Raw genomic sequence first — 25,742 nt, 5'->3', positions numbered from 1 at the left:
ATTCATCAAAACATCATTGTTTAAGCCCTCAAGGAACTAACATTTAAAAAAATAATAATAATAATTGTTGGAACAGACATAATTGACTGTGACACTCAAGATGGCCACCGGGTAAGCAGTTCACTGAAAAAAAAATGATTCATTTAATTTACTCAATTTGTACAAACATATTTCCTATAAAATTAAATTTTTTAGATTATCATTATCAAATTTTATCATTACCGCAACATGATATTACATTAATTATATGCATTTACAAACTTATGTTTTGGTAACTAGAACTAAAAAGTTTTCACTTTTATCTGGAGAATAAAATAAAAAACGATTCCTTGAATTTACTTAATTTTTTAAGGTAAGTGGTTGCAATCAATTTATTTAAGCTACATTTAAACAAAAGTTTTATATTTTATTTTACTTTACTAATTGTTTTTGCTTAAATGTAGCTTAAATAAATTGATTGCAACCACTTACCTTAAAAAATTGAGTAAATTCAAGAAATCGTTTTATTCTCATCAAAGTTCTCATTACCAAGACTTTTGGTAAATGCATATATTTAATGTAATAGCATGTTGCGGTAATGATAAAATTTGATAATGATAATCTAAAAAATAAATTTTATAGGAAATTTGTTAAAAATAATGGTTATAGTAAGTTCAGACCTTAATCTTATATGTGCAAAAAAAATGGCTTTAAGGGCTTTTTAAAAAATCTGATGCTGGACACGGATTTCGTGAGAATGGACACTGGATTTCGTGAGAATCACGCTAAAGTTTTTAAGATTGCGAATAACCGTGCACATGACATTTTACTCTAAACCTTATGACATCACTGACAATTGTAGAAAGTATTTTTACAGTAGCATCAAACGGCACAGCTGTTCTGCTATCTTCTAAACAATAAAAACATACTGTAGTTATATTTTTACAGGCATTTTCTTCTTAAAATGTCATTTACAGATACAAACCTCATTGATTCAATGTGTTAAAACATTGCTTCAATAAGCAGCCAAACAAACAACTGCAGCCGCCTCTACGGCAGTTCAGCTCATTATAAGAGAAAATGACTGGTGATGCCTCAGAATTTGTGTGTAATGTGAGACAAACACATTATACTTAAACCGAACTGAATGGAAATTGAATTGGCCCTGGGTATGTGCATAATCATTTTACAAGCTCAGGAGTTTTAAGGCCGAAACTGTACCGCGCCTCAGTACACAGGTTTAAAATGACAGAACTCATGCGAAGGCAAATCCATCACGGACTAAGGGTCCTATAGCTGAAACCAAACAATCAGAGATATCATGCTGAAGCTGTGTTTCTAAGAGTACGGCTCTAGACTCAAATCATGTTATCTAATACGGGCAGAAATAATTGAGCACTGCCTGCTGAAACAATTTAGTTGTCTATGAAGAATTACACTGTAGTGCAGCGTATGTACTGTGGAAAAACAGATTGACACTAATTCACTGGTTTAATTTAAGTATGGACTACTCAGTCAAGATTACTAAAATGTATCATACCAATAGAACCAACAGTCTGTAAAACACTATAGCTACTGCAATTGCTGTTACAGTTTTGTAAACCATGGTCCAATTGGTCAATAGCTTTTATTTACATCAGCTTTGACCCCCACACCCAACCATTCTGTGTATCTCACGCTTAGCTCCGTAAACATGTGATTTTGTTGCTGTTCACAGTCAGTCAGGGACTATTTTTTCCAGTGGAAGAAAGGCTTTTAGTGATATAATTATTTATAAAAGTTTTGTTGATACATACAGGGGTTGGCCAAAATATCATCAGCATCCATTGTTATAGTCATAGGCGCCAATCCTGGGGGTGCTCCGGGGCTTGAGCACACACCGAAATGTGCAAGCACCCAGGGAAAAAACAACAAATAATGCTATCAAATTTAAGTGAATTTGTGCTTAAAACAAGCAAAATAATCTGCCAATGGGATGAGAAAAAAATCTTGAAATAACTTTTTCTTAAACACTAAATACCTCATTGGCAGATTTTTTTTTGCTTATTTTAAGTACACATTCACTTAAATTTGATATTTTTTTTGTCTAATAACTGGACTTATTTTTGCTCATCAAGACAATACATCCTGATTTAAGAATTTTTGTATATTTGTACTGAAAACAAGACAAAAACACTAAGTAAGAAAGTCATTTTTTGCAGTGTGCCGAGCACTTACCGGTGGAAAAAGAAATCGGCTCCTAATAATAGTGATCAGTAATAGTGGTTCAAATTATTTGTGTAAACTACTCTGACAAAGAATTGTGGTTATCTTTTTGTAACTTTATGGGGCTTAAGCTTGTCCCAGAGGAAAATGCTTATTTGAAAGGTCTTAACTTAAAACAGCTTGCACTAACATATTTTAAAGGGCACCTATTATGGCCTTTACAAGATGTAATATAAGTCTTGTGTGTGCCCAGAATGTGTCTGTGAAGTTTCAGCTCAAAATTCCCCACAGATCATTTATTATTATAGCATGTCCAAAATGCCCCTATTTGGATGGAAGCAAAAACGCGGGTGGAAACTATGGTAATCCAGGACTGTAAGTGGGTGGGGCTTTATCAATGTGACCTCACATTGATATGAGAATCAAAACGACAGGTCTAATGAGACTGCTTTGTTTTAATAGGGATTAAAAAACAAGGAGCGGGTGGATTTTTTCATTGTAGGGTGGATGTGTTCACACACTGCCAACACACATCATGTCCAAATACCTTGTAAAAGTGGATTTTGCATAATAGGTGCCCTTTAATAAATATATCAGTCCCACTGTGTTGTCTCAAGAATCACACTAGTGAGTAATGTTTTTTGTAAGGTATGTTTGTAAAAACAACTTAAATGTCCAATTATAACTAAGCCTTGCTGGGAAACTGCCCCAAAACCCAGCATGGCGTACCGTTACACATTTATTAATGAAAATAATATCAGCTATTTTTCTGGTGTTTAAATGATTTTTTTCTGTTTTATAAAAGCAAAAAACATGTTATTCCATAATACAGCAAAGGCATACATTCAGTCCTTCCAGAAAAACGTTGAGATTTTTTGTGATTGTTGCAAAATCCTTGATCTTGCGGCACGTTTTCTTAAAAATGCGATGGAATATGCAGGATATTTTTAGCCTGGTCCAACCAGACTCTCCTACATGCATTTCATTTGTACAGAGAGTCTGGCCACGCTCCATTGCAAAGCGTTACTTCCGTTAAGGAGGGTCCTCTGTTGAAGTTTAAAACTATTGGATCTGCCCAGAGCCACTCAGGATCTGCCATTGGCGATCGCTAACGTTTGGTCATGACTTATATCATGCACCGAAACCGGCCGGAAACAACAAGTCAGAATAATCAGACAAAAAAAAAACGTAGCAAACATTGTTCTTGCTCCGGCTTTAACTTCTGTATATTCTGCAGTTTTGCAACAACGGACCGAATAGCTTTTCTAACGTCTTTCTCCGCTGCCATTACTGAACTACAACTCAAACTGACGCACGACCTCAACGTCATCGTTCTTAGCCACCCCCATCTGTTCGCTGATTGGACCTGCAGATTTTTGCAGGAGAAAACGAAACTCTACAGAACAGTCCCAGACGTAGTATTGAAGCGAAATGAAAATTAAGCGGACGCACGTAGGAGGGCGGAGCCAGGCTAGGATATTTATGCAATTTTATGCGATGAAATTGCGGGAACTTGCAAAAACTGTTTGCAGCTTTTCAATTATGTTTATGTCACATAATCACGTCACTTCATATCGTTCCCATGGCAACAGGGGACATGGCTGTGCTTGTGTGAAGTAAATGCAACATTTTCAACTTTCTGCTAATATATATGTGACTTCATTATGAAATCATGGAAGCCCCGCATATTCTGCGCACGGAATTTGCATCTGCAATTTATGCTGTGAAAGTGCGGCGTATTTGAAAAAATGCGGCTTTGGCTGATTATACGTTGAATCATGCGATCGCATAATCGCGTTTTTCTGGAGGGACTGTACATTACTGCTTACATAGTTTTATTTCACGTTAGACTGGATATGAATTGTATTTTACCTATTTCTAATCTTTCTTTCTTGTATCCACAGTTTAACAGTGTGCATATTCAAAATGGCATTCATTAAAAAGTTAATGATTTTCCACTTCTGACAGCTATAGCAAAAACACCAAATGTGTTTTTAAGTGTGGGCCCCATGGATATACACAACATATCTCATTTACGACTATAGAGAAATTTTAGAAACCCCTTGCACTAAAGTATCAGTGTTAAGATGTGCTATGGGGCCACTGCGTGCTCAGAGGCGCCTGGGGTGTGAGGAAAAATGGGTCAGGCCGAAGCAGCTGCCTCAGCCCTCATCCTGTGGAGCGGCTACTGCCTGACATGGCGGTTCAAAGCCCCTCTCACTACGCTGTTGGCTAGCCTAATTGGCTCTGCTGGAGTCGACAGGCTCTCCGGGGACCGTCGTCAGCCTATTTGAAGGAGTGTTGCATCGCTGACGAGAGTGTGCTGCAGTATGGCGGAGCTCTGACGACAACCGGAGATGCGTATTCTGATCTTGGCTTGAGATATGACGGTATCTGATAAAACTTTGAAGGGAATAGTTCATCTAAATGTGAAAAGTCTCTCATAATTTACTCACTCTCATGCCATTGCAAATATATATGACTTCCTTTCTTCAGTTCTTCTTAACTCATTCACCGCCAGCCTTTTTGAGAAAAGTTGCCCACCTGCATTTTTGTGATTTTAACAAAAGTTTCACAAAATTCCTTGCAGGAAAAATTATCTTCTATAAATATATAAACATACAAATTATATCAAATTAAAGAACACACCCTCTGCTTTCAAACAAATAATAAACAAACAAACAAACAAACAAAATGGGGAAAAACGTTTCATTATATATTTACTTTTTCCACTTAATTTAACCACTGAAATATAGATATTTCTCTTCAAAAATACAACATTTTGAGCAAAAAGCTTAAAAAAATGCGTTTTTGTAAAGGAATTTATGTTAGAGATCAGACTCAGAATGACTATCAAACATAAAGGCGGTTAAAATAAATCATTAAATCTTTTTAACTTCCGTTTTTAATAAATTCGGTTTGGCCATCTAGTGGATAAAAGCGGTATTACACTTTCACTTTGAAATTCGTCCAGAAAGGCATATTTATTAGTTAAATATTAACTCATAATTGACGAGATAACTCGTCAATGGCGGTGAATGAGTTAAAGGGATAGTTCACCCAAAATATTCTCTCATGTTGTTACAAACCTGCAGAAATTTCTTTGTTCTGATGAACACAGAGGAAGATATTTTGAGACATTCACTTCCATAGTGATCTTTTTTCTATTATAAAAGTGAATGGGGCTCATGATCGGTTTGGTTACAAAAATTCTCAAAGTATCTTCCTTTGTGTTCATCAGAACAAAGAAATTTATACAGATTTGAAATAACATGAAAGTGAGAAAATTATGACAGAATTGTAAGTTTTGTGTGTACTATCCCTTTAAAATGCCGTCATGTTATTTTTTTACATGAGGATCAACATAGAGAATGGTAAGGAACAGTTACAGTATGTCTCCACTTAAACTTGGTCTATCACGGGATGATAACAAACCACTCTCGAACCCGAATTAGACATTCGTGACTTCGCGGTTAGGATTGGTCACTCGTCTGTTGCCTAGCTACAATCTGTAGCTGGTAAAACGCGTTATTTGAGGTAAGTACTGTAAACACAGATTAGCAAAAAGTAGATTCAAGTAGAAGTACAATGAAATTTTTGTTCTTTACCTCACGAGAGCAAAGGTAGAAGGGCAACAAAGTGGACCTACTGCAAAAAACTAAATAATAAATGATCGGCCTTCATAACATGCTCACTATTTACATCTCTTGCATTACCAAGACAACGACTAATGCATTGCATTACATTTCAAAGGATGCTATCCACTTGTTAAGTCATGACGTAAGGAATATTGTTTCCAGGTCAAAGCCTCCACTCATTACAATAGAGGATATTATTTAAACAGACGTTTATGAGCACTATTTATTCATATTACACATTTAAGTGAACATGTTATGGTAAACTAACAGTGTACACAGCAGGCTCCGGGCGTACAGAATCACTGACAGCAATATATTAATAATTCATAAAAAATATGGTCATCTCGGCTTTTGTTATGGAGATAAAAATTACACTCGTAGATCCTAATGGTGTTTTGGTGTTTTTGCATTATGATATGTGTGTATATAAGCATGATTTTATTGTTATATTCTTATGGCATTTGATAGTGGTTGGACCCGGTGGTGCTGCATGACGTCAGATTTAACAAGCGAATTATCAGCCCCACAGTGGAAAATGAAAACTTATTTATACCATCTCAGTCTGATCAGCATGAACTGGAACGATTACGCAACAAGAACAGTTTGGTATGCTGATGGAAAAATGGCCAAAGAGATCTGCACAGTAAGTTCAAATATGGTGGCACGTCGATAACGTTAAATCTTATTGGTTCTTGCACTCTTAATTCTGCGCTGGGTAAATATTGAACAGAACACATGTTGCGTTAATAAATAAAAATATGGTGGGTTGTTTCAATGCAATGCTTGGTTGTTTCAACTCATGGTTGGGTTAACAACAACCCAGCATATAACCCAAAATGTGTTCTGTCCAATATTTACCCAGCATTGGGTTAAAAATAACCCAGCAGAATTTAGAGTGTGTGTCTTATGACTAGTTGGCTTAGTTCACACTGCAGGTCTTTATGCTCAGTTCAGATTTTTTTATGAAATCCGTTTGCGCTGTTGTTCACATTATCATTTAAATGCGACGGCCATCAGTCTCATGTGTAAACCGTATACAGCTCTTATGTGACCCACATGCGCAGAAGACGTGACATCATCAGAATTGTAATTTCAATGACGTAAAAGTCGGATGAAATGTGACATGGCCGTTTAGACTGACTCGCATTGTAATAAAATCAGATATGTATCCGATTTAGGACCACATATGAAAGTGGCCTGGGTCTGATTTGAAAAATCGGATTTGCGCTGTTCAGACTGTCATAAGAAAACCAGATATGGGTCACATTTGGGCAAAAAAGTCGGATTTGGGCCACTTTCGCCTACAGTGTGAATGTAGTCCTTGTGCTTCACCATGTGACTCACAAGAACCAATGAGATTCGATGATATCGATCTGCCACCGTACTTTAAGTTACCGATCTCTATGTTGCCATGAATAAGCTCAAAATAGTTTTTCTCTTACAAAGGTATCATTTTATTGGAGTCTGTTCGTGTGGTTAATGCAGTGCTTCTCAAATAGTGGGGCGGGACCCCCGGGGGGGCTCGAAGCGACACCAGGGGGGCACGCAAGACCCCAGGGAAAATACTTTTTCAGGAAGTGATTTTTAAAGACATTACACCCCAATCACGCTGATAAGCCGCTTGTGGTTTTTATTATTATTTATTGATTATATTTAATTTTTCAGTATCAAATGGTCAAAAAATATTATACTTTAAATAAGGATTGATTTTTTTATTTCAGGCAAATTGATGCATTTTAAGTCTTTTAAAAACAATGTTAATAAAGTTATTCTTTTTTGTAAGTTCACTCTAAAAAAACAAACGGTGCTATATAGAACCAAAACTGTTGCTTTGGATCGTAATCATAGAAGAACCGTTTTTAGTGCCATATAGCACCAGTGAAGCACCTGTGTAGAACCGTTTGTTTTTAGAGTGTTGATCAATATTTCTTTTTTTGTTTTTTTCTTTTTGTGTTTTCTCAATGTTAATAAGGATACAATGTTTTGCAGATGTGTAATTTTATAGACAAATTTTACTATTTACAGTCGCGGCGGAGAGTTGGGGGGGCCTGAAATGTTTACCTCTTCCTAGGGGGGGCGTGACAGAAAATAATTGAGAAGCACTGGGTTAATGGTTTAAAACACATTTTCCACATACCGTTCATTTTTGTAGCTTCAGATTTCACTCTTTTTCTGAAACGCACAGATTTGAAAAGCGCCATGTCCCTAATTGGCCAGCTAATCTGTACGTTGTGATTGGCCTGAATACATCTGACGTCAGCCGAAAAACGTGATGCTCCTTACCATGTTTGAAAGATTCACCCAAAATGCAAATGCTAACAGGAGTTAACTTACAGGCTGTGAGTCCGAAGCGGGAGGAATTATGATAATGTCGGTCTTGTCTACATCACCAATCCCAGGAAGTAAACTGTTGCCCACAATCTATGTGTTTGTTGTAGTCCAAGAAAAGAGATTTACGTTGGAGTCGATAACTCGCGTCATTGTTTACTTTGGGCAGGGTTCCCACACCTTCAAATTCAAGGACCTCTCAAGGACTTTCCAGGTCCAATACCTTCAAATTCAAGGACTAAATGTGGGGACACATTTCAAGTGAGAGCAAGGTTACATTGTGTTACCTTTTAAGATACATTGTTACAGTTCCCTTTCCAGGGAACTCATGCTGCGCCACTGCCGTGACACTTTGGGGACGCCTCCAGGGGTAAGTGCGTCTGAATGTGTATATCAAATTGAACCAATGGTGAGGCTTAAAGACAAAGACAGGGTGACGCGGGAGCCAGGAAGTATATTGCTATCTAAAATATTGCCAAAGACGGCATTACAGGGACGCAGGAAGTATGACAAGGGAGACGCAGCGTCTCGTTCCCTTCCCGGGGAACAACAGTTACATACGTAACCCGAGACGTTTTCATGTGTCAAACACAACTATGCAAAAAAGCATTTTGGTATGAATCAACATTCGCATACAGAAGATATTAGCATTTAAAGCGAACAGTTTAGCACGTGTGCTTAAAAAGTCTAGAATTTTTATTATATTATCCTACACTACACATGGAATAATATGGATTTTTTTCCCAAAAAACTTCTTACATAAAATAGATTCAAGCTCTTTCAATGACCTGTATCTATGTATGTATGTTTTCAAAAACTTCCCAGGGCCTTGAATTTTTTCCACAGATTCACAAACTTTCAAGGATTTCAAGGACCCGTGGGAACCCTGTTTGGGATTTGTACCTTAATACACCACTTAATATACACTAACACACCAAAATAAATGTAAAACATGAATCGGATAATAGGTGCTCTTTAAGAAAAAAGTCACATACATCTTGGATGGCATGAGGTTGAGTAAATTATGAGAGAATATTCATATCTGGGTGAACTATGACTTTAAATAAATGTAGAAATGACTTACGTAACTGACTAGGTATGCGTGACATTATTTGCATTGGAGTGTCACATCATTTTGCTAATTAGCTCTTTTAGCTGTAAAAAATAAAGAAGTGAGTGGAGATAAAAGGAACTGTCGTCCTACACCTTCTGGCAGCCTGTTAATTAAATCTAAATTGTTGCTCATCCCTGCTTTTAAATGTAGGAGTACGCTCATTGCTTTAGCTTGGGCTGCTATTACTCAGCATTTTCAGATTAAACTGCAACAGCATAAAAGAGTAGAGCACAAATAAAACCTGACAAATATATTTGTGCGCGTAAGCAAATGTGAATATAACTGATATCGATTGTGCTCTGCGTTAGAATCTTAACGCAAATCTTACAATATCAAACTTGTTTGTAGCATTAGGAAACATGTATCAAAACCTATTTAAACTTAACATTAATGTCTTTTCTCCATCTGTAACAGCATCTAAATCTGCTTCGCATTCACGACGCCCCTTTGGTGAGCTCTTTAAAAATGCACATCGTGTTGAGGAGAAAAAAAAAGATTTCTAACAGATGGCAGAGGGCCCTAATTGGGTATAATTTACTTTAACAACCAGCATTTCTGTCTATTTAAAAGTCAATTAACATTTTGCTGTCATTAAAACTTCCATCAGTCAAAATATGTTACACATATCCATTGGATTAATATTGGGAGTGTGGAAGGAATATGAAATCTTTCCACAGGTTAACGTTTTAAATGATCGTGCTCGTCTCATTATGAACATATATTTATCCTTGTACATCCAAGATTCATCATCACCAGCCTTATGCATGATAAATGCTTCTCTCCTTCAAAATAGCAAGTATAAACTACATGTGTCATCAGATCTGTTTATAACACATTTAAAGACACAAATGACGTTGCCTATACCGAGATGATTTGTAGATTCTGTTCATCTGAATCATTTGTATAGCATGATGTGTGTTTGAGACTGAGGGAGGACATTTTTCACATGCTTTAACAGTTGGTGTTTGTTGCCACCTGGTGGTGCAAACAGAGATATCATAAGAAAATGTTTATTATATAATCTACTGTATGGTAGCGTTCAATGATGTTGATCAATCAATATAGTGATATAGCTGTCCAATACAGTATAAATAGTATTTAGTTATAAACACCTGTTGTTGTATACATCAGTGCTCATGCCATAAAGAGCAACTACTTTGTAAGAGATTGTATCGTCAAGCACAGCAATAGCACTTTTAAAAGATGTTAATAAATTCTATTTGTGAATAAAAAATGTGTATATAAAATGTTGGGACTTGCTTTATATAAGCATCACAACCTGCCAACATAGCAACACTGTCTTAGCCAATGACATGAGTTTGAGGTGGGAACAACCAATGAGATCCGTAACTTTAATGACTGGTCGTAATGCCAGTACTAGGACAAACCAATGAAATGAAACGCTTTATCTTAAAATGTCGCGACTCGCTTTGTGTAATACGTCTACAGTTAATTTAATAGGGCACATGTTATCTGTCTAGTAAATGTATCATCATTGTAAACTAAACAACATCAGCGTGAACTTGATTTTTAACACCTGTTCTACCTCATGACTAATCATGTACTATAGAGACAATGTTAAACACTATGTAAAAGTTGTAAATGACATACACTTCAGTATTTCTTAATTATTAAACTCACGTAATATAAAGTCATGTAACATTCATAATTTTTGTCACTCATGGAAGGAAAACAATACATATGTTTACTTAGTTCACATAAAAATTGAAATATTTGGTATGTCCTCATTTATACAGTACTGTGCAAAAGTCTTAAGCCACCATGCCAAAATTAGATTTGTTGTTTTTGCAATGTTATAGTGATTATAATTATTGTCTCTTGAATAGAATACATCCAGAAAATTCAGGAAATGTGTATATAGTATTAAAAAAAACTAAAAAAAAGGAAACTGATGTGTCAAGTTTTTTGGGTAAACTCCCCTTCCACTTGAGCAATAACTGCAGGATCTCTTAAACTTAAATAAAATTAAATCCTTTCTACTTCATTCTGCTAAAAATGCTCAAGATGTGTTTAGTGCCAAGAGAGGTCACACTAAACACAGACGATGCCTATAGAAGACATTTAGTCCTTTAGATATTTTTTTTTACATATTTCCTGTTTGTATCTTAATAAAATAGTTTGAAAAAATATGGATGGACATTAAAACTTCTAAAACAACAAATCTGGTGGTGGTGGCCTAAGACTTTTGCACAGTACTGTATACATTGCTTAACAAATTATTAGACCACCACCAGTGTAAGGCTTGTGCCTATTGGTGATTTCCAAAATCATTTGTTATGTTATTGTAATGGTTAATACAGCAGTATATGTAAGCTCTTTAGTCAGAATTTTTAATGCTGAAATATAATCCTTTTATTTACTGTTTTACAAGAAATGCAGAAAAAAAGAGTAAAGCACCATGAGCATTTATTTATTCAGATGCCCATTTAAAGTAAACTATTGCAGTCCCTAATAGAAAAATAAGTTTTAATGGTTAATTTTTACACTTAATTTCTGACGGAAGATGTGGGGACTCAAATTTAAGTATAAAAATGTGAATTTAATTTGACATCTCAAATTGGGTAAACACTGAGAACTCTCTAAAAACAAAACATACACATTAAAGCACTTCACAATGCTAAATGGTCTTTGAGACAAATGGACAGGTGGTCTAATAATTTTTTTGAGAATTGTAGCTATCTTTAAAAACATTAGAATGACCCAAACCCTAAATGTAAAGCTTTTGCAAGGGTATTTGATTAAAAATGTTTTTTCAAATGTCACCCGGGGTGGCAAACAGAGTCACAATCAGCAATTTGTTCTTTGTCTTTAGTTGTTCTTTCATTTGATATATTTGTATGTTTATATATTTACAGAAGAAACTTTTGTGAAAATAAAAAAATGCTGGCGGGCAACTTAAAAAAAGTCTGGCAGGGAATGAATTGAACTTTTGAGAATTAACTCTTTCTACACTAATCAGGTCCCAATCTTTACCTCTCTAATGGTGCATTCACACCAGCCACAATAGAGGCGGCAAAAACGGGCTATTTGCGCGAAGTTGGACGCCTCAACATTTTAGTTTTCTATTTATTTTATTCGCATTTGAAATTCTCAACCTGATCTCACGAATTTTGTGCTCATTTTTCTGTGGCGTTCTCGCGGATCTTCGCATTTTTCCGTGGCCCTGCTGCGGACTGTCTTTTTCCGTGGCGTTCTCACGGATTGGTTTCTCGGCTGTTTTGTCCTATTTTCTTGCCATTTTCGCTTCGGTTTAGGGTACAATTTACATGAAATGACATCCCTACCCAAACCCAACTCTAACCCCAACGCCAGGCGACAATTGTTTAGAAAAAAGTTTAGAAAATATAAAAGAATAAATCAGAAAAAATAGTATAAACCAATAGTTAAAGTGACATACTAACGCAAACACCAAATCTAACCCTAAACCGAAGCGAAAATGGTTTGAAAATAGGAAAAAGCAGTTGAGTAACCAATCCGTGAGAATGCCACGGAAAATGACAGTCCGTAGCAGGGCCACGGAAAAATGCGGAGATCCATGAGAATGCCACGGAAAACTGAGCACAAAATTCCGTGACTATCCCACAGAACTTTGTGAGATCATGTTGGAAATTCTAGTCATTTGAGACATTCACGCGGAAATCCGCATCATGGGAGGGACTTCTGTGAGTCCGCTGATACTCCGCTTGCTTCTTGTAATCACGTCACTAATACAGCAAGGTCCTGATTGGTTAACGCGCCGCGGAAATCCGCCGAATTCTGATTTTTCAACTTGCGCATTTCCCACGCCAGTCTTCAATTCACGTTTACCGCACCGCAGGATGCCTAATTACGTCTTTGCATTGACTTAAAATGTAAATTACTCGCGCTTGCCGCCTCTACCGCGTCTGGTGTGAACCCTCCATAAGAGAAATAATAAGCAAAACTTCAGACACTGCGGAGAAGAAAGTGCAGGTCTTTAAACAGGTCAGGTGTCTTTCCGAGATCTTATCTGCGTGAAGGCACACACAGATTCCGGCAAATCATTGGCCAAAAAATCTCATGTGCATTTTCCGGAATGTCTGTGTGAAAAGGGCTTTAATAACTCTTTTAACATCAAGCAAATCCTGCACTCTATTTTCCAATTCCTGCATGTTTAAAAACCAAAATGTCACGTGCATGTGGATGGACACGCATCTTTGTATTAGTTAAGCATTTAACAAACGTTCAAATAAAGATCATATTAGATGTTTAATGACTATTTACCGCGTTGAGATCGCTAGATGAGGCCTTAATGTACTTATTTTTTATGAAATCCTCAATTTCGACCAAAATCAACATGTATGCTTTCTTTTGCCTCTAGCACAAAATTAGACGCTGTGCATTCCAACTCATTTTGCCAGCGTGGGCCACAAATGATCTGATTGTGAGAGGTTTTGATAGATTCACAGTAGTCAAAGTACTGAAAGTAACATTTGTTTTCATTCCCTGTCATGCCAATAATTCTAAATTGCTTTTACACTAAGCTATTTAATACCTACACATAATCCTCACACATCTTTATGCAATTTTACATCAAGCAGGTGATTTAAGGTTTTACAATCCTTATGGGGGCACTCGGTCCCCACAATGTAGACAAAACTTGATCTGCAGAAACACACACACACACACATCCTCGTGTCCACCTTCACTTTCACTCAAAACTTACCTCCAGAATCACCGCACTGATAAACACTGATGTTTGTGCCGTGTTCCAACACAAACACATGGATGTAATACTGCACAAATACAGGCACAGGGAGCCTAATGCCTGATTTGGCAAATGAATACATTTCTCATTTTATCATACGGTTTATTATTGTATCTTATGTAACGGAGTCCCGTGGGGACGTGAAACGTTCTAGATCATCTGAGGAGCGGTGGGGAACATATGGTGTCGAAATGGAAACTGTCGGGATGGTTATGCTTAATTTCAAACACCGCAGCAAATCGGCATATTTTGCGGAACAAAAGAGATTGAGGGAAGGCGCATGTTGGGGAGAGAGGGAGAGAGAGAGATGCAAATTGGGAACACGTTCAAAGTATATTTGCGCTAACGGTGCAGGAAGACAGGATTACGAAGGTGGAGAAGAAACTTTGGATGATTTGAGACTGAGCATGAAAGAGAGAGAGAGAGACAGAGAGAAATAGCATTGCAGATAAAAGAATCACTTACTAAGGTTACAGTCTATCCCGATACAATCTGGTGGGAGAGAGAGTGAGATGGTGAGATTTGAAGAAACTAAAAATTAAAACCACATCCTTCAAGGTTCAATCTGCAGACAAACATCTATTTTTGCATTGAGCACACCATCCGGGGACAAACTGAGAGCCAGAGCTGCTTTCCTACAAAGGCCCACACCACACATTCACAGAACGAGAGGCAGCACCTTATTTTTTGTTTAAAATAAAATGTATTTTAAGCCAGTGAATCGAGAGCAATGCCAAGACTTGGCAACTATGTACAGAGAGGCTTTGAAAAGCATTTGTTTTTGGCTTTGTTGCGCCTCATTTGTGGATGTGGGTGGTGCATGTATGGTTGTAGGTATGAGCAGTCTGCACCGGCAGCCAAGAGTTGCAACTTGAAAAATACAGATCTGTCTTTTGTATCTATCGCTAGCCTCAAAACAATGCAGAATTTGGGGGAAAATTTGCAAAGAATTAATTATGTTTTTTACTTTAACCCACTTGAAATAAATTAGCGTTGCAGAAACAACGACTTCATTTAAATACTTGCGTGCATTCTGGCACATTTACCGCCTGGTTAACTGGATTACAAATGGTTGGTGAATTAGATGCAGGATTTTCTGCTGAATGCCGGCTGCAAAAAGTAATAGAGCTGTTTGGATGTCTCCAAAATCTCTAGATGAACAATAGGCACAATAGAAACAAATGACATGTTTTTATCCAGGAGGTTTGTTTGTTATATTAATTGGTAGCGGTAATTTATTTACCGATATTCTTCACTTGCTAATATATCATTTGAAGAGCTACGCTGTTCGGGCTAACAGGATGAAATTACTAAAAACTGATCGATATTACGGAAAAAAATAATGAATCTTATCGATTGGTGTGAGCACTCTTGGCTGTGGTGAGCTCTCAAGCTGTCAACCGCTACAGAAGAGTGACCACAGACAGCCAGGGACCCGTCTCACTATCACACTGCAGTTAGACAGCTCAGACTCGACTTTCCTCTGGACTGAAACTGTCTGTAATCTCCTGTACAAACAGCCGCAGACGGCCGCCAGAGCTCAAGTCTGAGCTGACAGGACAGTGAGGGAAACTTAAAGGAATTAGGAGTTTGGTGCTGTGCTACTAAGATGAGTCAATGTGCCTTCTGGGAACAAAATACACGACATGATGGGTTGGTCTCTCTGGCTGTCTGTTCGAAAGCTGCAGAAAATATAGCCATTGAAGGCTGCATAGGTGAGAAGACAGTGGGAATGGGTAAGGAAGGAAGAAAAGAAAGAATGAAAGAAAGAATGAAACTAAAATGAAAGAAAGAAACAAATATTAAAGAAAAAATATTAAAGATTTGGAGGTTAGGAGGGAATGGGAGGAGAAAGGTAAAAGTAAGAAAGAAAAAACAAAAAAGAAAGCAAGAAAGAAAGAAACAAAGAAAGAAAGAAAGAAGAAAAAAGAAAGGAGTAAAAGAAAATTTGGAGATTAGGAGCGATTGGGAGGAGAAAGGTAAAAGTAAGAAAGAAAAAACAAAAAAGAAAGCAGGAAAGAAAGAAAGAAGGAAGAAAGGAAATAAAAAAGAAGGAAAGAAAGAAAGAAAAAAGAAAAATGAGTGAAAGAAAGTAATGTAAAAGTAATGTAAAAATGAAATAAAAAAATATAAGAAAGAAAGAAACAAAGGAGTAAAAAAATTTGGAGATTAGGAGGGAATGGGGAGAAAGGTAAAAATAAGAAAGAAAAACAAAAAAGAAAGCAAGAAAGAAAGAACGAAAGAAAGAAGGAAGAAAGGAAAGAACAAAAGAAGGAAAGAAAGAAAGAAAAAAGAAAAAATGAGTGAAAGAAAGTAATGTAAAAGTAATGTAAAAATGAAATAAAAAAATATAAGAAAGAAAGAAACAAAGGAGTAAAAAAAAATTGGAGATTAGGAGGGAATGGGGAGAAAGGTAAAAATAAGAAAGAAAAACAAAAAAGAAAGCAGGTAAGAAAGAAAGAAAGAAAGAAGGAAGAAAGGAAAGAACAAAAGAAGGAAAAGAAAGAAAGAAAAAAGAAAAAATCAGTTAAAGAAAGTAATGTAAAAGTAATGTAAAAATGAAATAAACAAATAAAAGAAAGAAAGAAAGAAAGGAGTAAAAGAAAATTTGGAGATTAGGAGGGAATAAGGAGAAAGGTAAAAATAAGAAAGAAAAACAAAAAAGAAAGCAAGAAAGAAAGAACGAAAGAGGGGAAGAAAAAAGAAGCAAAGAAAGAAGGAAAGATATAAAAAATGAGTAAAAGAAAGAAAAGTAAGTAATGTAAAAAGGAAATAAATAAATATAAGAGAAAGAAAGAAAGAAAAAAAGAAAGAAAGAAAGACAGAAAGAAAGGAGTAAAAGAAAATGTGGACATTAGGAGGGAAGAAAGGTAAAAGTAAGAAAGAAAAACAAAAAAGAAAGCAAGAAAGAAAGAATGAAAGAAGGAAAAAAGAAAGAAAGAAAGAAAGAAAGAAAGAAAAAATTTGTAAAAGAAAGGAATGTAAAAGTAATGTAAAAAGGAAATAAATATAAGAGAGAGAAAGAAAGAAAGAAAGAAAGAAAGAAAGAAAGAAAGAAAGAAAGAAAGAAAGGAGTAAAATAAAATTTGGAGATTATGAGGAATAGGGAGAGAAAGGTAAATGTAAGGAATAAAAACAAAAAAGAAAGCAGGAAAGAAAGAAAGAATGAATGAAGAAAAGAAAAAGAAAAACAAGAAAAAAGAAAAAAAAGAAGTAAAAGAAAGGAATGTAAAAAAGGTAATGTAAAAAGGAAATAGATAGATAGACAGACAAACAGAAAGAAAAAAAAGAAAAAGACAGAAAGAAGTAAAAGAAAATAAAGGAAAAAGAAAGAAAGAAAGAAAGAAAAAAAAAGGGGAACAAGAAAACTTGCAGGTTATGAGGGAATGGAAGAAAAGAATGTTAAAAGTAATATAAAAAGGAAAGATACAAATATAAAAGAAAAAAAGAAAATATAGACAGACAGACAGACAGATACAGTAGATAGATAGAACGGAAAAAGAGAGAAAGAAGTAAAAGAAAAGAAAGGAAAAAGAAAGAAAGAAAATGAAAGAAAAAAGGAGTACAAGAAAACTTGCAGGTTATGAGGGAATGGAAGAAAAGAATGTTAAAAGTAATATAAAAAGGAAAGATACAAATATAAAAGAAAAAAGAAAATATAGATAGACAGACAGACAGACAGACAGATACAGTAGATAGATAGAACGGAAAAAGAGAGAAAGAAGTAAAAGAAAAGAAAGAAAGAAACAAACAAACAAAGAAAAAAGAAAAAAGGTGTACAAGAAAACTTGCACACTGAAAAAAATGATTCATTGAATTTAATAATTTTTTTTAAGGTAAGCGGTTGCAATCAATTTATTTAAGCTACATTTAAACAAAAGTTTTATATTTAATTTTACGTTACTAATCTTTTTGTTTAAATGGAGCTTAAATAAATTGATTGCAACCGCTTCCCTTAAAAAAATTTATTAAATTCAATGAATCATTTTTTTTCAGTGCAGGTCAGGAGGGAATGGGAAAATGATAGATAGGTAGATGGATAGATATGGAGGTTAGAAGGGAATGAGGGGGGGGGATAAAAAAGTAAGATGGATAGAAACAAAGAAAAAAGAAAGAATCAAGTGAGATAAACAAAGGAATTAAGTTGAAATGCATTCTGGGATGGACCCCAGCCGAAGCTGACGCGTTATTGGAACCGAGTGTTCCATGTCAGAGTCTGGAGGTCAGCAGTTTAAGGTTACCTAGGTTGACGGTGAGTCTGACTCTTCCCCCGTCCAGCTCCAGGCGCAGGGTGTCGGCAGACTCTTTGGAGGTGGTGGCCATGAGCAGACCATAAGCTCTTTGAGACATGAAGCGCAGAGAAACATCCTCAGCCTCGGTGTGAACAGCATGAGGCATCAGGACCTTCAGAAACATGCTGCCATCATAACTCAGCACTGCGGACTCTGAGAAACCAGAGAAAAACAACCCAAAACAAGATTAATGCACACTTCTATTCAAAGAGAAACAAGTTAAAGATCACAAGAATTTCAAATAACTACACAGTAAGCATAGAATAAAACACATTAGAAAATCACATTATTGTAAATTGACACAAATACCAGCATAACATTGTATCATAAGTCGCAATGGATAAAAGCGTAACGTAACAATAGTGTTACTATTCATAACGAATAAAACATGGCTGCATGTTCATGTTCAATATCCTAGTAATGTTTGTAAAGGACACCGAGTGATAACATTGCTGTTCCAAGCAAATGACACTAGAGGGCAGAAGAGAGTAAGATACGACACTACCTAGCAAAAAAGCCAAACAAAGGTCCAGGCAGGTGGGATCTGAGAAATACAGCTCAAATTCAGCTCTATCACAAAATAAAGCACAACACCATTTGCTTATTTTTACTAAAACACGACTGAAGACATAATCCAATGCTTAATCCTCACTCCCCACTGTTAAAAGCCCTACTTTCCTCACCCATCTCACAGTTGGGGCCCAGATATCCAGTCCCGGTGCAGTCGCACACATGTCGGTTCCAACCCTCGCGGCAGCGCCCTCCGTGGACGCACGGCTCGGAGCTGCACCTCCGATGGGTCTCTCTCGTGCAAAAACTGCTAACGTCCGGAGAGCTTTGAAGCTCGGCCAGACGTCGCAGGTCTTTGCTGCGCCCATCTACAAAGAGGTCCCGCACGCAACCCACGAAGCCCAGCCTGAGGGAGGCGGTCCACACTTCTGGGGGGAGAGGGAGACCGCCGCTGTCTTCGGGCAGACCCCCCAGGTACATTTCACCATCCAAATCAAGGATCTCACTCCCCTCGTTGGTGGAGAAGGGGATGCTGCGACCATTAACAGAGATGGAGCCTGGGAGACATGCAGTAGAGAGAGACAGAAATCGGGGAGGGCTTATTTAATATAATTTTAACATTATTGTTAAAAAATAAAAAAAAATCCTGTCATTTTTTTACAGTTCTCGCCCTCTATGCTGTGATTTTTCGTAAACGTTTTTCTTTAATAATTACTGTAAGCCCTACAGGTAATTGATAAACAAAATACTGTACTTGTCTTTTTGGATATTTTAATGCAAAAATCTTACATAATGTGCCTCTAAAGGAAAGCACCACAGTTTTTCAATATTTAACTATGTCCTTACCTCAACTTAGATGAATTAATACAAACCTATCTTTTTTCAATGCGTGCACTTTAAATCTTTTTATTACACGGCTCTCTGGAATGCTTGATTCTGATTGGTTAGTTGAGACATTTGCAGGTTCGTTCTTTTCAAATAATAACTGCTCCAAAGTAATAACGCCTAGCCGGTACTAAATGTACGATTAAAATTGCTCCGCACCAATAAAGACCAATAAAGATTACCGTTTGGCGCCATCTTGTGACAAACACTGGACAACCACAATTACGAATGGAAAATTTTGACATTAATTTTAACATGTACGGAAAAAACAAAACATTTAAACAGTGGATAGAAGAACGAACAACGACAAGACACAGAGAGCTTACTGACACTGAACTTGACAAAATAGAGCATGACAGCTACGAAGCCAACACACAAAAAAATACAGAATGGGCATTAAAACTTCTCAAAGACTGGCTAAAAGAGAAAAAAATGGAGACAGACAAGTATGAAGCAGAGGATCTTAATAAGGTATTACGATCATTTTATGCATCTGTGCAAAGTTTCGCGGAAGGATAAAAATGTTAATTTAAAACAAATATGCCAATAAAATGTTTCAAATTCATATTCATGTCCGTTATTTTTTCCTATGTGACAAGTAGCCGTGTAATAAGCGGGATAATGTAGAGACAGCCGCTTCGCGTCGGGTCCTGATCACACTGTCGGGGCTTATTTCCCGATAACTACCGGCTGCCTCTACATTATCCCTTACGTACAGCGCTTCTTAAATGTGTTAGCATTTAGCCTAGACCCATTCATTCCTTAGGATCCAAACAAATGTTTTTTTTTGTGCCACCATGCTTACTCGTGTAACTACTCATGTAACAGTCTTTAAATAGGAAAAACAAGGAAGTGTTTGGTAGCTTCTAAATTCATCCCTGTTTGGATCCTAAGGAATGAATGGGGCTAGGCTAAATGCTAACATATTCACAAGGCGCTGTACAAAGATTAAAAGTGCACGCATTGAAAAGGATAGGTATGTATTAATTCATCTAAGCTGAGGTAAGAACATAGTAAAATATTGAAAAACTGTGGTGTTTTCCTTTAACAATGCATTGCTGCAACATGATCATTAATTGGGTTGATGCTTATCAGTTTGATTTATGAGCAAAACTTTCAATCAGAGACTAAATAAAAACTATAAGCTTTTCTTGTAGCTCAACTAGTAGTGCATTGCATTAGCATTGAATAGATCAATATGCAACCTGAACGCACTGTAAGTCGCCTGGGATAAAAGCATCTGCCGAATGCATAAATAAATGCATGCATAAATAAATGTTATATAAATATATACATTCCTGATGAAGCCGATTGAGTTCAAGTCAAGTTACAATGGATGCACACATGCAATATGTAGTGTGGACTACATTTATGTGTTATCTTTATGTGGTCAACTATTGTTGCCTGGAAGAAAATGCATACGGGTGCACATTTGGCCCACCCCCTCTTCAAGTACAGTTCTGTCTTTGTTTCTTTGCTAGTGGAAAAGGTCTTTAGCCTGTTCTCCTGTGATTTGCTAAATCCTGTGCTGGGGCTGGTGGAGTGTATGTGAAGTTGAGCTCTTAAAGTAATAAGAGGTAATGAGTGGTAGAAGAAATAGTGCACAGATTTAGCAGTTGTGAACTATGCATATCAGATGGATCCTAAGCAGGCGGAACAAGGAAGTGGGTTTAACGCGAGAGATTAAGGGGAAATGTCCCTTCGGTCTTACGGTGAAGAAGAAATCAAAAGGACAGGATAATGTGATGGGAACAGACTACGGCTCGGTGTGACAGCAAGACAATGCTGTGGTGAGGTCATTCACCCAAACATGAACGTTTGCTTATTCTTGTTTTGTTCAAAATCCTTATGACATCTGAAAAAAACTAGCCACTATTTTCCATACAATGAGAGTTAATCAGGATCGGAGACCTTGGAATGAACAATGACAAAAACCTCCAGACTGAGACATGAAAAAATATCCACACAACTTAAGTATAGCTTTGAAATAATACATACACATATACAACAGCTTTTCAGAATATCATAAATCTGTTGATTCAAACAAATGCAAATGTAAAGTTCACTCAATATAATTGAAAAATAATTAATAATTTATCATTATCACATTTGCCAAATTAATCATAATTTATTTATTTTCAAAAGCAATAATTTAGTTAATTTGGTCAGTACTTTTTTTTTTTATTTCTGCTTTTCACAAAAAAGCTATGATATGATTTCAGAAGCTTTTGCACATTAATCAACCATTTTACAAAGCTTTTTTGTCATTATGGAAAGCCTCAAGGCCGAAGTATGGTAAATTTTTTACGCATATGTGAGGCTCCCCGGGTTACATACATTGTATGCATATTGTAGATCGCGTATGCACTTAAAGGAGAATGTAGTATTGCATTTTGTCACAATGTGCATGCGTCGAATGACTGTTTACACATACAGATCAAATTATACCTTGCAAGGCTGTGCGTTCGACTGTGCATGTACATTCACATACACGTAAGAAAACTATTAAGAAACTCGCTATTCACTTTCATTATATGGAAAAGCCACCATATGTTCTTAATTCACTATCTATATTCTGCAGAAAAAAGAAATATTGGTTTTGCAATGACATGACATGAGTGTGACTAAATGAATTTTCAATAATTTTTTTGCCTTTTCAGTAACACTTTACTTAAAGGGGGTGTTCATGACACCTTCATAATCGTGACATGACACGTGTCATGAAAATGAAGGAGATTTTATGCACATTTATGACAACTGTTATTAAGTGTCATTTGTTCAATTATGTCATTTTTAAAGCAAAGATGACATTATTTGAAACGTCTTTATGAGAACTTGACATAAACCAATACATCATAACTTGTCATAAATCTGTCATAAACATGACATGGCAGAATAATTATCAAACTTAGGAAACTACCTAGCTTTGTGGGTTAACATTACATTAAACTGTCATTTAAATGTCATTAAGTGTTAATACTATCAAATAATATTTAATACCTTAACAAAATGCAACAATTTTATGTATGTGCACAAAAAACTAACAACTAACAGATCTTGTTCTTCCTCACACAAAGGGTTCTGAAATTTTCTGACGTGGAAGAAAAAAACGTACAAATCATTTGATCAATTTAATTTAATGTTATTAACTTTGCAGTCAACTTGGACCCACTGCTGCATGGCTTAACCCATTACTGTACTGTTTTAATTTAATTTAAGGCAAATCGGTCTCCAAATGCAATAAAATATAATTAATAAATTTTAATTAATATTATTATTATTATTGAATGATTGATTTTATTTGTTAAACACATGGAGAAAACTTAAAAAAACATTATGAACTGAAGAATATCCATATCCAACTATTTGACAGATTATTAACACTTAACGACATTTAAATGACAAATTATATTTGTACCACTGTAGTTGAGGTCAAGAAAAATATTCATGACGCTGTTATAAAACTATATGACAGAGTATTAACACTTAATGACATTTTAATGATAAATTCAATTTGTATCACTGGTAAAAAGTGGTCAGTTGCTCCAGAGGCATGCGACCTCTGACATTTATAGTAATTGTAAATCAGCTAAATGAATAAATAAAATAAAAATAAATAAAATGTTTTGGTTAATGTCAAGTTGTTATAACTTTGCATTACAAATGACATAACTGAACAAATGACACTTAATGACAGTTGTCATAAACATGCATAAAATCTCCTTTGGCATGTGTCATGTCATGATTATGAATGTTGTCATCAGTGATGGTAATAACGGCGTTAGAAATAAACGGCGTTACTAACTGCGTTATTTTTTCAGTAATGAATAATCAAATAAATGACTGTTTCCCCTGTTATAACGCCGTTACCGTTACTGACAATAAATGTGTCTAATTGATTCATTTAACAAATTTTATATTGGGGGCATCCAAGTTATACATAACTTTTTTTAAGTAACGCAATACTTACTTTGCCTGGTAATTAGTTACTTTTATAATGATGTAACGCAATTACTAACTCAGTTACTATTTTTAAGAAGTAACTAGTAAATATAACTAATTACTTTTTTAAAGGAACGTTGCCAACACTGTTTGTCATGTCAGTCTTATGAACACCCCTTCAAGTAAACTGTTACCGAATTTTCTATGAACTGTCCCTTTAAGTGGAGAATAATGTGTGTTCATGGCTAGTGCTGATCTTGCAGTACCCTGACCTTTCCTGCCCTCTCTTTGGAAATCCACGTGGCACCATTCCCCATCGTTAACCTTCTTGTTCCCAGTTTTAATTTTGATGCTACCAGAGCCCATGTCCATGAGCAGGTAGAGAAATCCATCAAGCAGCTCCATTGCGAAGAAGTCCACCCTCGGTCTGCGGTCTTTCGCACCCTGCTGCCGCCCGTGACTGAACAGCAGGAGGCCGTTGGGCTCTGTGGTGCGAAAGTCGAAGGACACCGAGCCGGTTTTCTTGGCGTTCCAGCGCGGCAGGGTTACGTAAGCAGCTGGCGTGTCGAAACTGATGGGGTCTAAAGCGGTGATGTCTTCGCAGCGGAAGGTCAGGTCACCGTGGAGAGTGACCTTGGGGTCGTGCGATTCAGCCAGGCGGGAGAGCTCCAGTCTGAACTCATTATTGGTGTACACCACCTGGGACAGGAGAGAGAGAAAGAGACAATGGGAGAAAAGAAAATACCTTTAATGCACTTTAATGATCCTTCCCTGTCTTGCGACATGAAAGCATTGAGATGTTTTAATAGTGTCTTTCAGGCTGGCTTTGATTAAGCTTCAGCGGCAAAACCAGTGTTACAGTTCATTTTCACGTCCGTTTCAATATACTGATTCAAAAAGGTTATTTAATGATTTTTTTGTGTCATGAAGTCACTCCTAATATATGTAACATTTATAGTATATTGCATGTGACCCTGGACCACAAAATTAAATAAATAAGCTTTTCATTAATGAATGATTTGTTAGGATAGCAATATATTTTGCAATATATATATATTTATAGTTCAAAGTCCAAAGTCTTTAGCAACCCATATTAATTAAAAGGTTTTTAGGGCTCTTTAATGGCTAACTGCTGTATTTACTGACGTTAAATGACAAAATTTGTAAGCTTTTACATAAAACCCAAACTTGAATGGGAAATCTCTAATGGACAGGTAGCAATGCAAAGTTTGTACGTAAGTTTCTGGCCAATTTGATCCTGATTTTGCTGCATCCAGTCACAAAAATAAAGAAATGTACAAAATATCTTTAATGTAATAAATAATAATTGTAATGATATAATATAATATAATATAATAATTTTGACCCATGCAATGTTTTTTTTTTGATGGTACTAAAAATATCCAGCCATGAGCAGTGAGTGATTCTATCTTGTCAATATTACTGTTTGATATTTACGAATTACACATTATGCTATTGATTTAAAGGGACATTCCCCTTTTTTTGTAAAATATCCTCATTTTCCAGCTGCTCTAGAGTAAAACATTTGATTTTTACAGTTTTGGAATCCATTCAGCCGATCTCACTTTTAGCCACTTTTAGCATAGCTTAGCACAATCCATTGAAACTGATTAGACCATTAGCATCGCGCTAAAAAATAACCAAAATCTTCCAAATCAAACTCTTCTGTAGTTACATTGTGTACTAAGACTGACGAAAAATTAAAAGTTGCGATTTTCTAGGCAGATATGGCTAGGAACTATATTCTGGTGTAATAATCAAAGACTTTGCTGCAGGTAAAATGGCTGCAGGAGGCGCAATGATATTCCGCAGAAGCCGAAAATAGTCCCCTTATTATCTTTCAATAGCAGGGGACTATTTTTCGGGCACTACGTAATATCATTGTGCAGCAAAATCCTTTCTTATTGCACCAGAATGAGAGTCAAGTTTTAAATAGTAAAAATATTAAAACTCTTTGGTTATTTATTAGCGCAATGCTAATGGTCTAATCAGATTCAATATATTATGCTAAGCTATGCTAAAAGTGCTATCACCAGACCCGGAGAACAGCTGAATGGATTCCAAAATGGTAAAAATCAAAT

The 25,742-nt window shown here is 36.1% G+C and overlaps 1 protein-coding gene across 15 annotated transcripts in view; it reads right to left on the bottom strand.

Annotated features, from left to right (window-relative positions):
• Positions 1-25,742, bottom strand: part of nrxn2a (neurexin 2a) — a 468,354-nt gene that overhangs the window by 256,210 nt on the left and 186,402 nt on the right. For 10 of the 15 annotated variants that reach the window (XM_073871201.1, XM_073871200.1, XM_073871196.1 and 7 more), the window contains 4 exons: positions 23,913-24,339; positions 18,987-19,370; positions 18,253-18,456; positions 14,477-14,503 (listed from right to left, as the gene is read on the bottom strand). In XM_073871201.1, the coding sequence (XP_073727302.1) occupies positions 14,477-14,503; positions 18,253-18,456; positions 18,987-19,370; positions 23,913-24,339 (1,042 nt within the window). The remainder of the gene's footprint in view (positions 1-14,476; positions 14,504-18,252; positions 18,457-18,986; positions 19,371-23,912; positions 24,340-25,742) is intronic. The other 5 variants (XM_073871202.1, XM_073871203.1, XM_073871191.1 and 2 more) reach the window with 1 other exon arrangement.

The sequence above is a fragment of the Misgurnus anguillicaudatus genome, chromosome 9 (assembly GCF_027580225.2).
Source record: "Misgurnus anguillicaudatus chromosome 9, ASM2758022v2, whole genome shotgun sequence".
Taxonomy (NCBI): domain Eukaryota; kingdom Metazoa; phylum Chordata; class Actinopteri; order Cypriniformes; family Cobitidae; genus Misgurnus; species Misgurnus anguillicaudatus.
The sequence above is the reverse complement of the archived record's forward strand: the minus strand, read 5'-3'. Positions and strand labels throughout refer to the sequence as shown.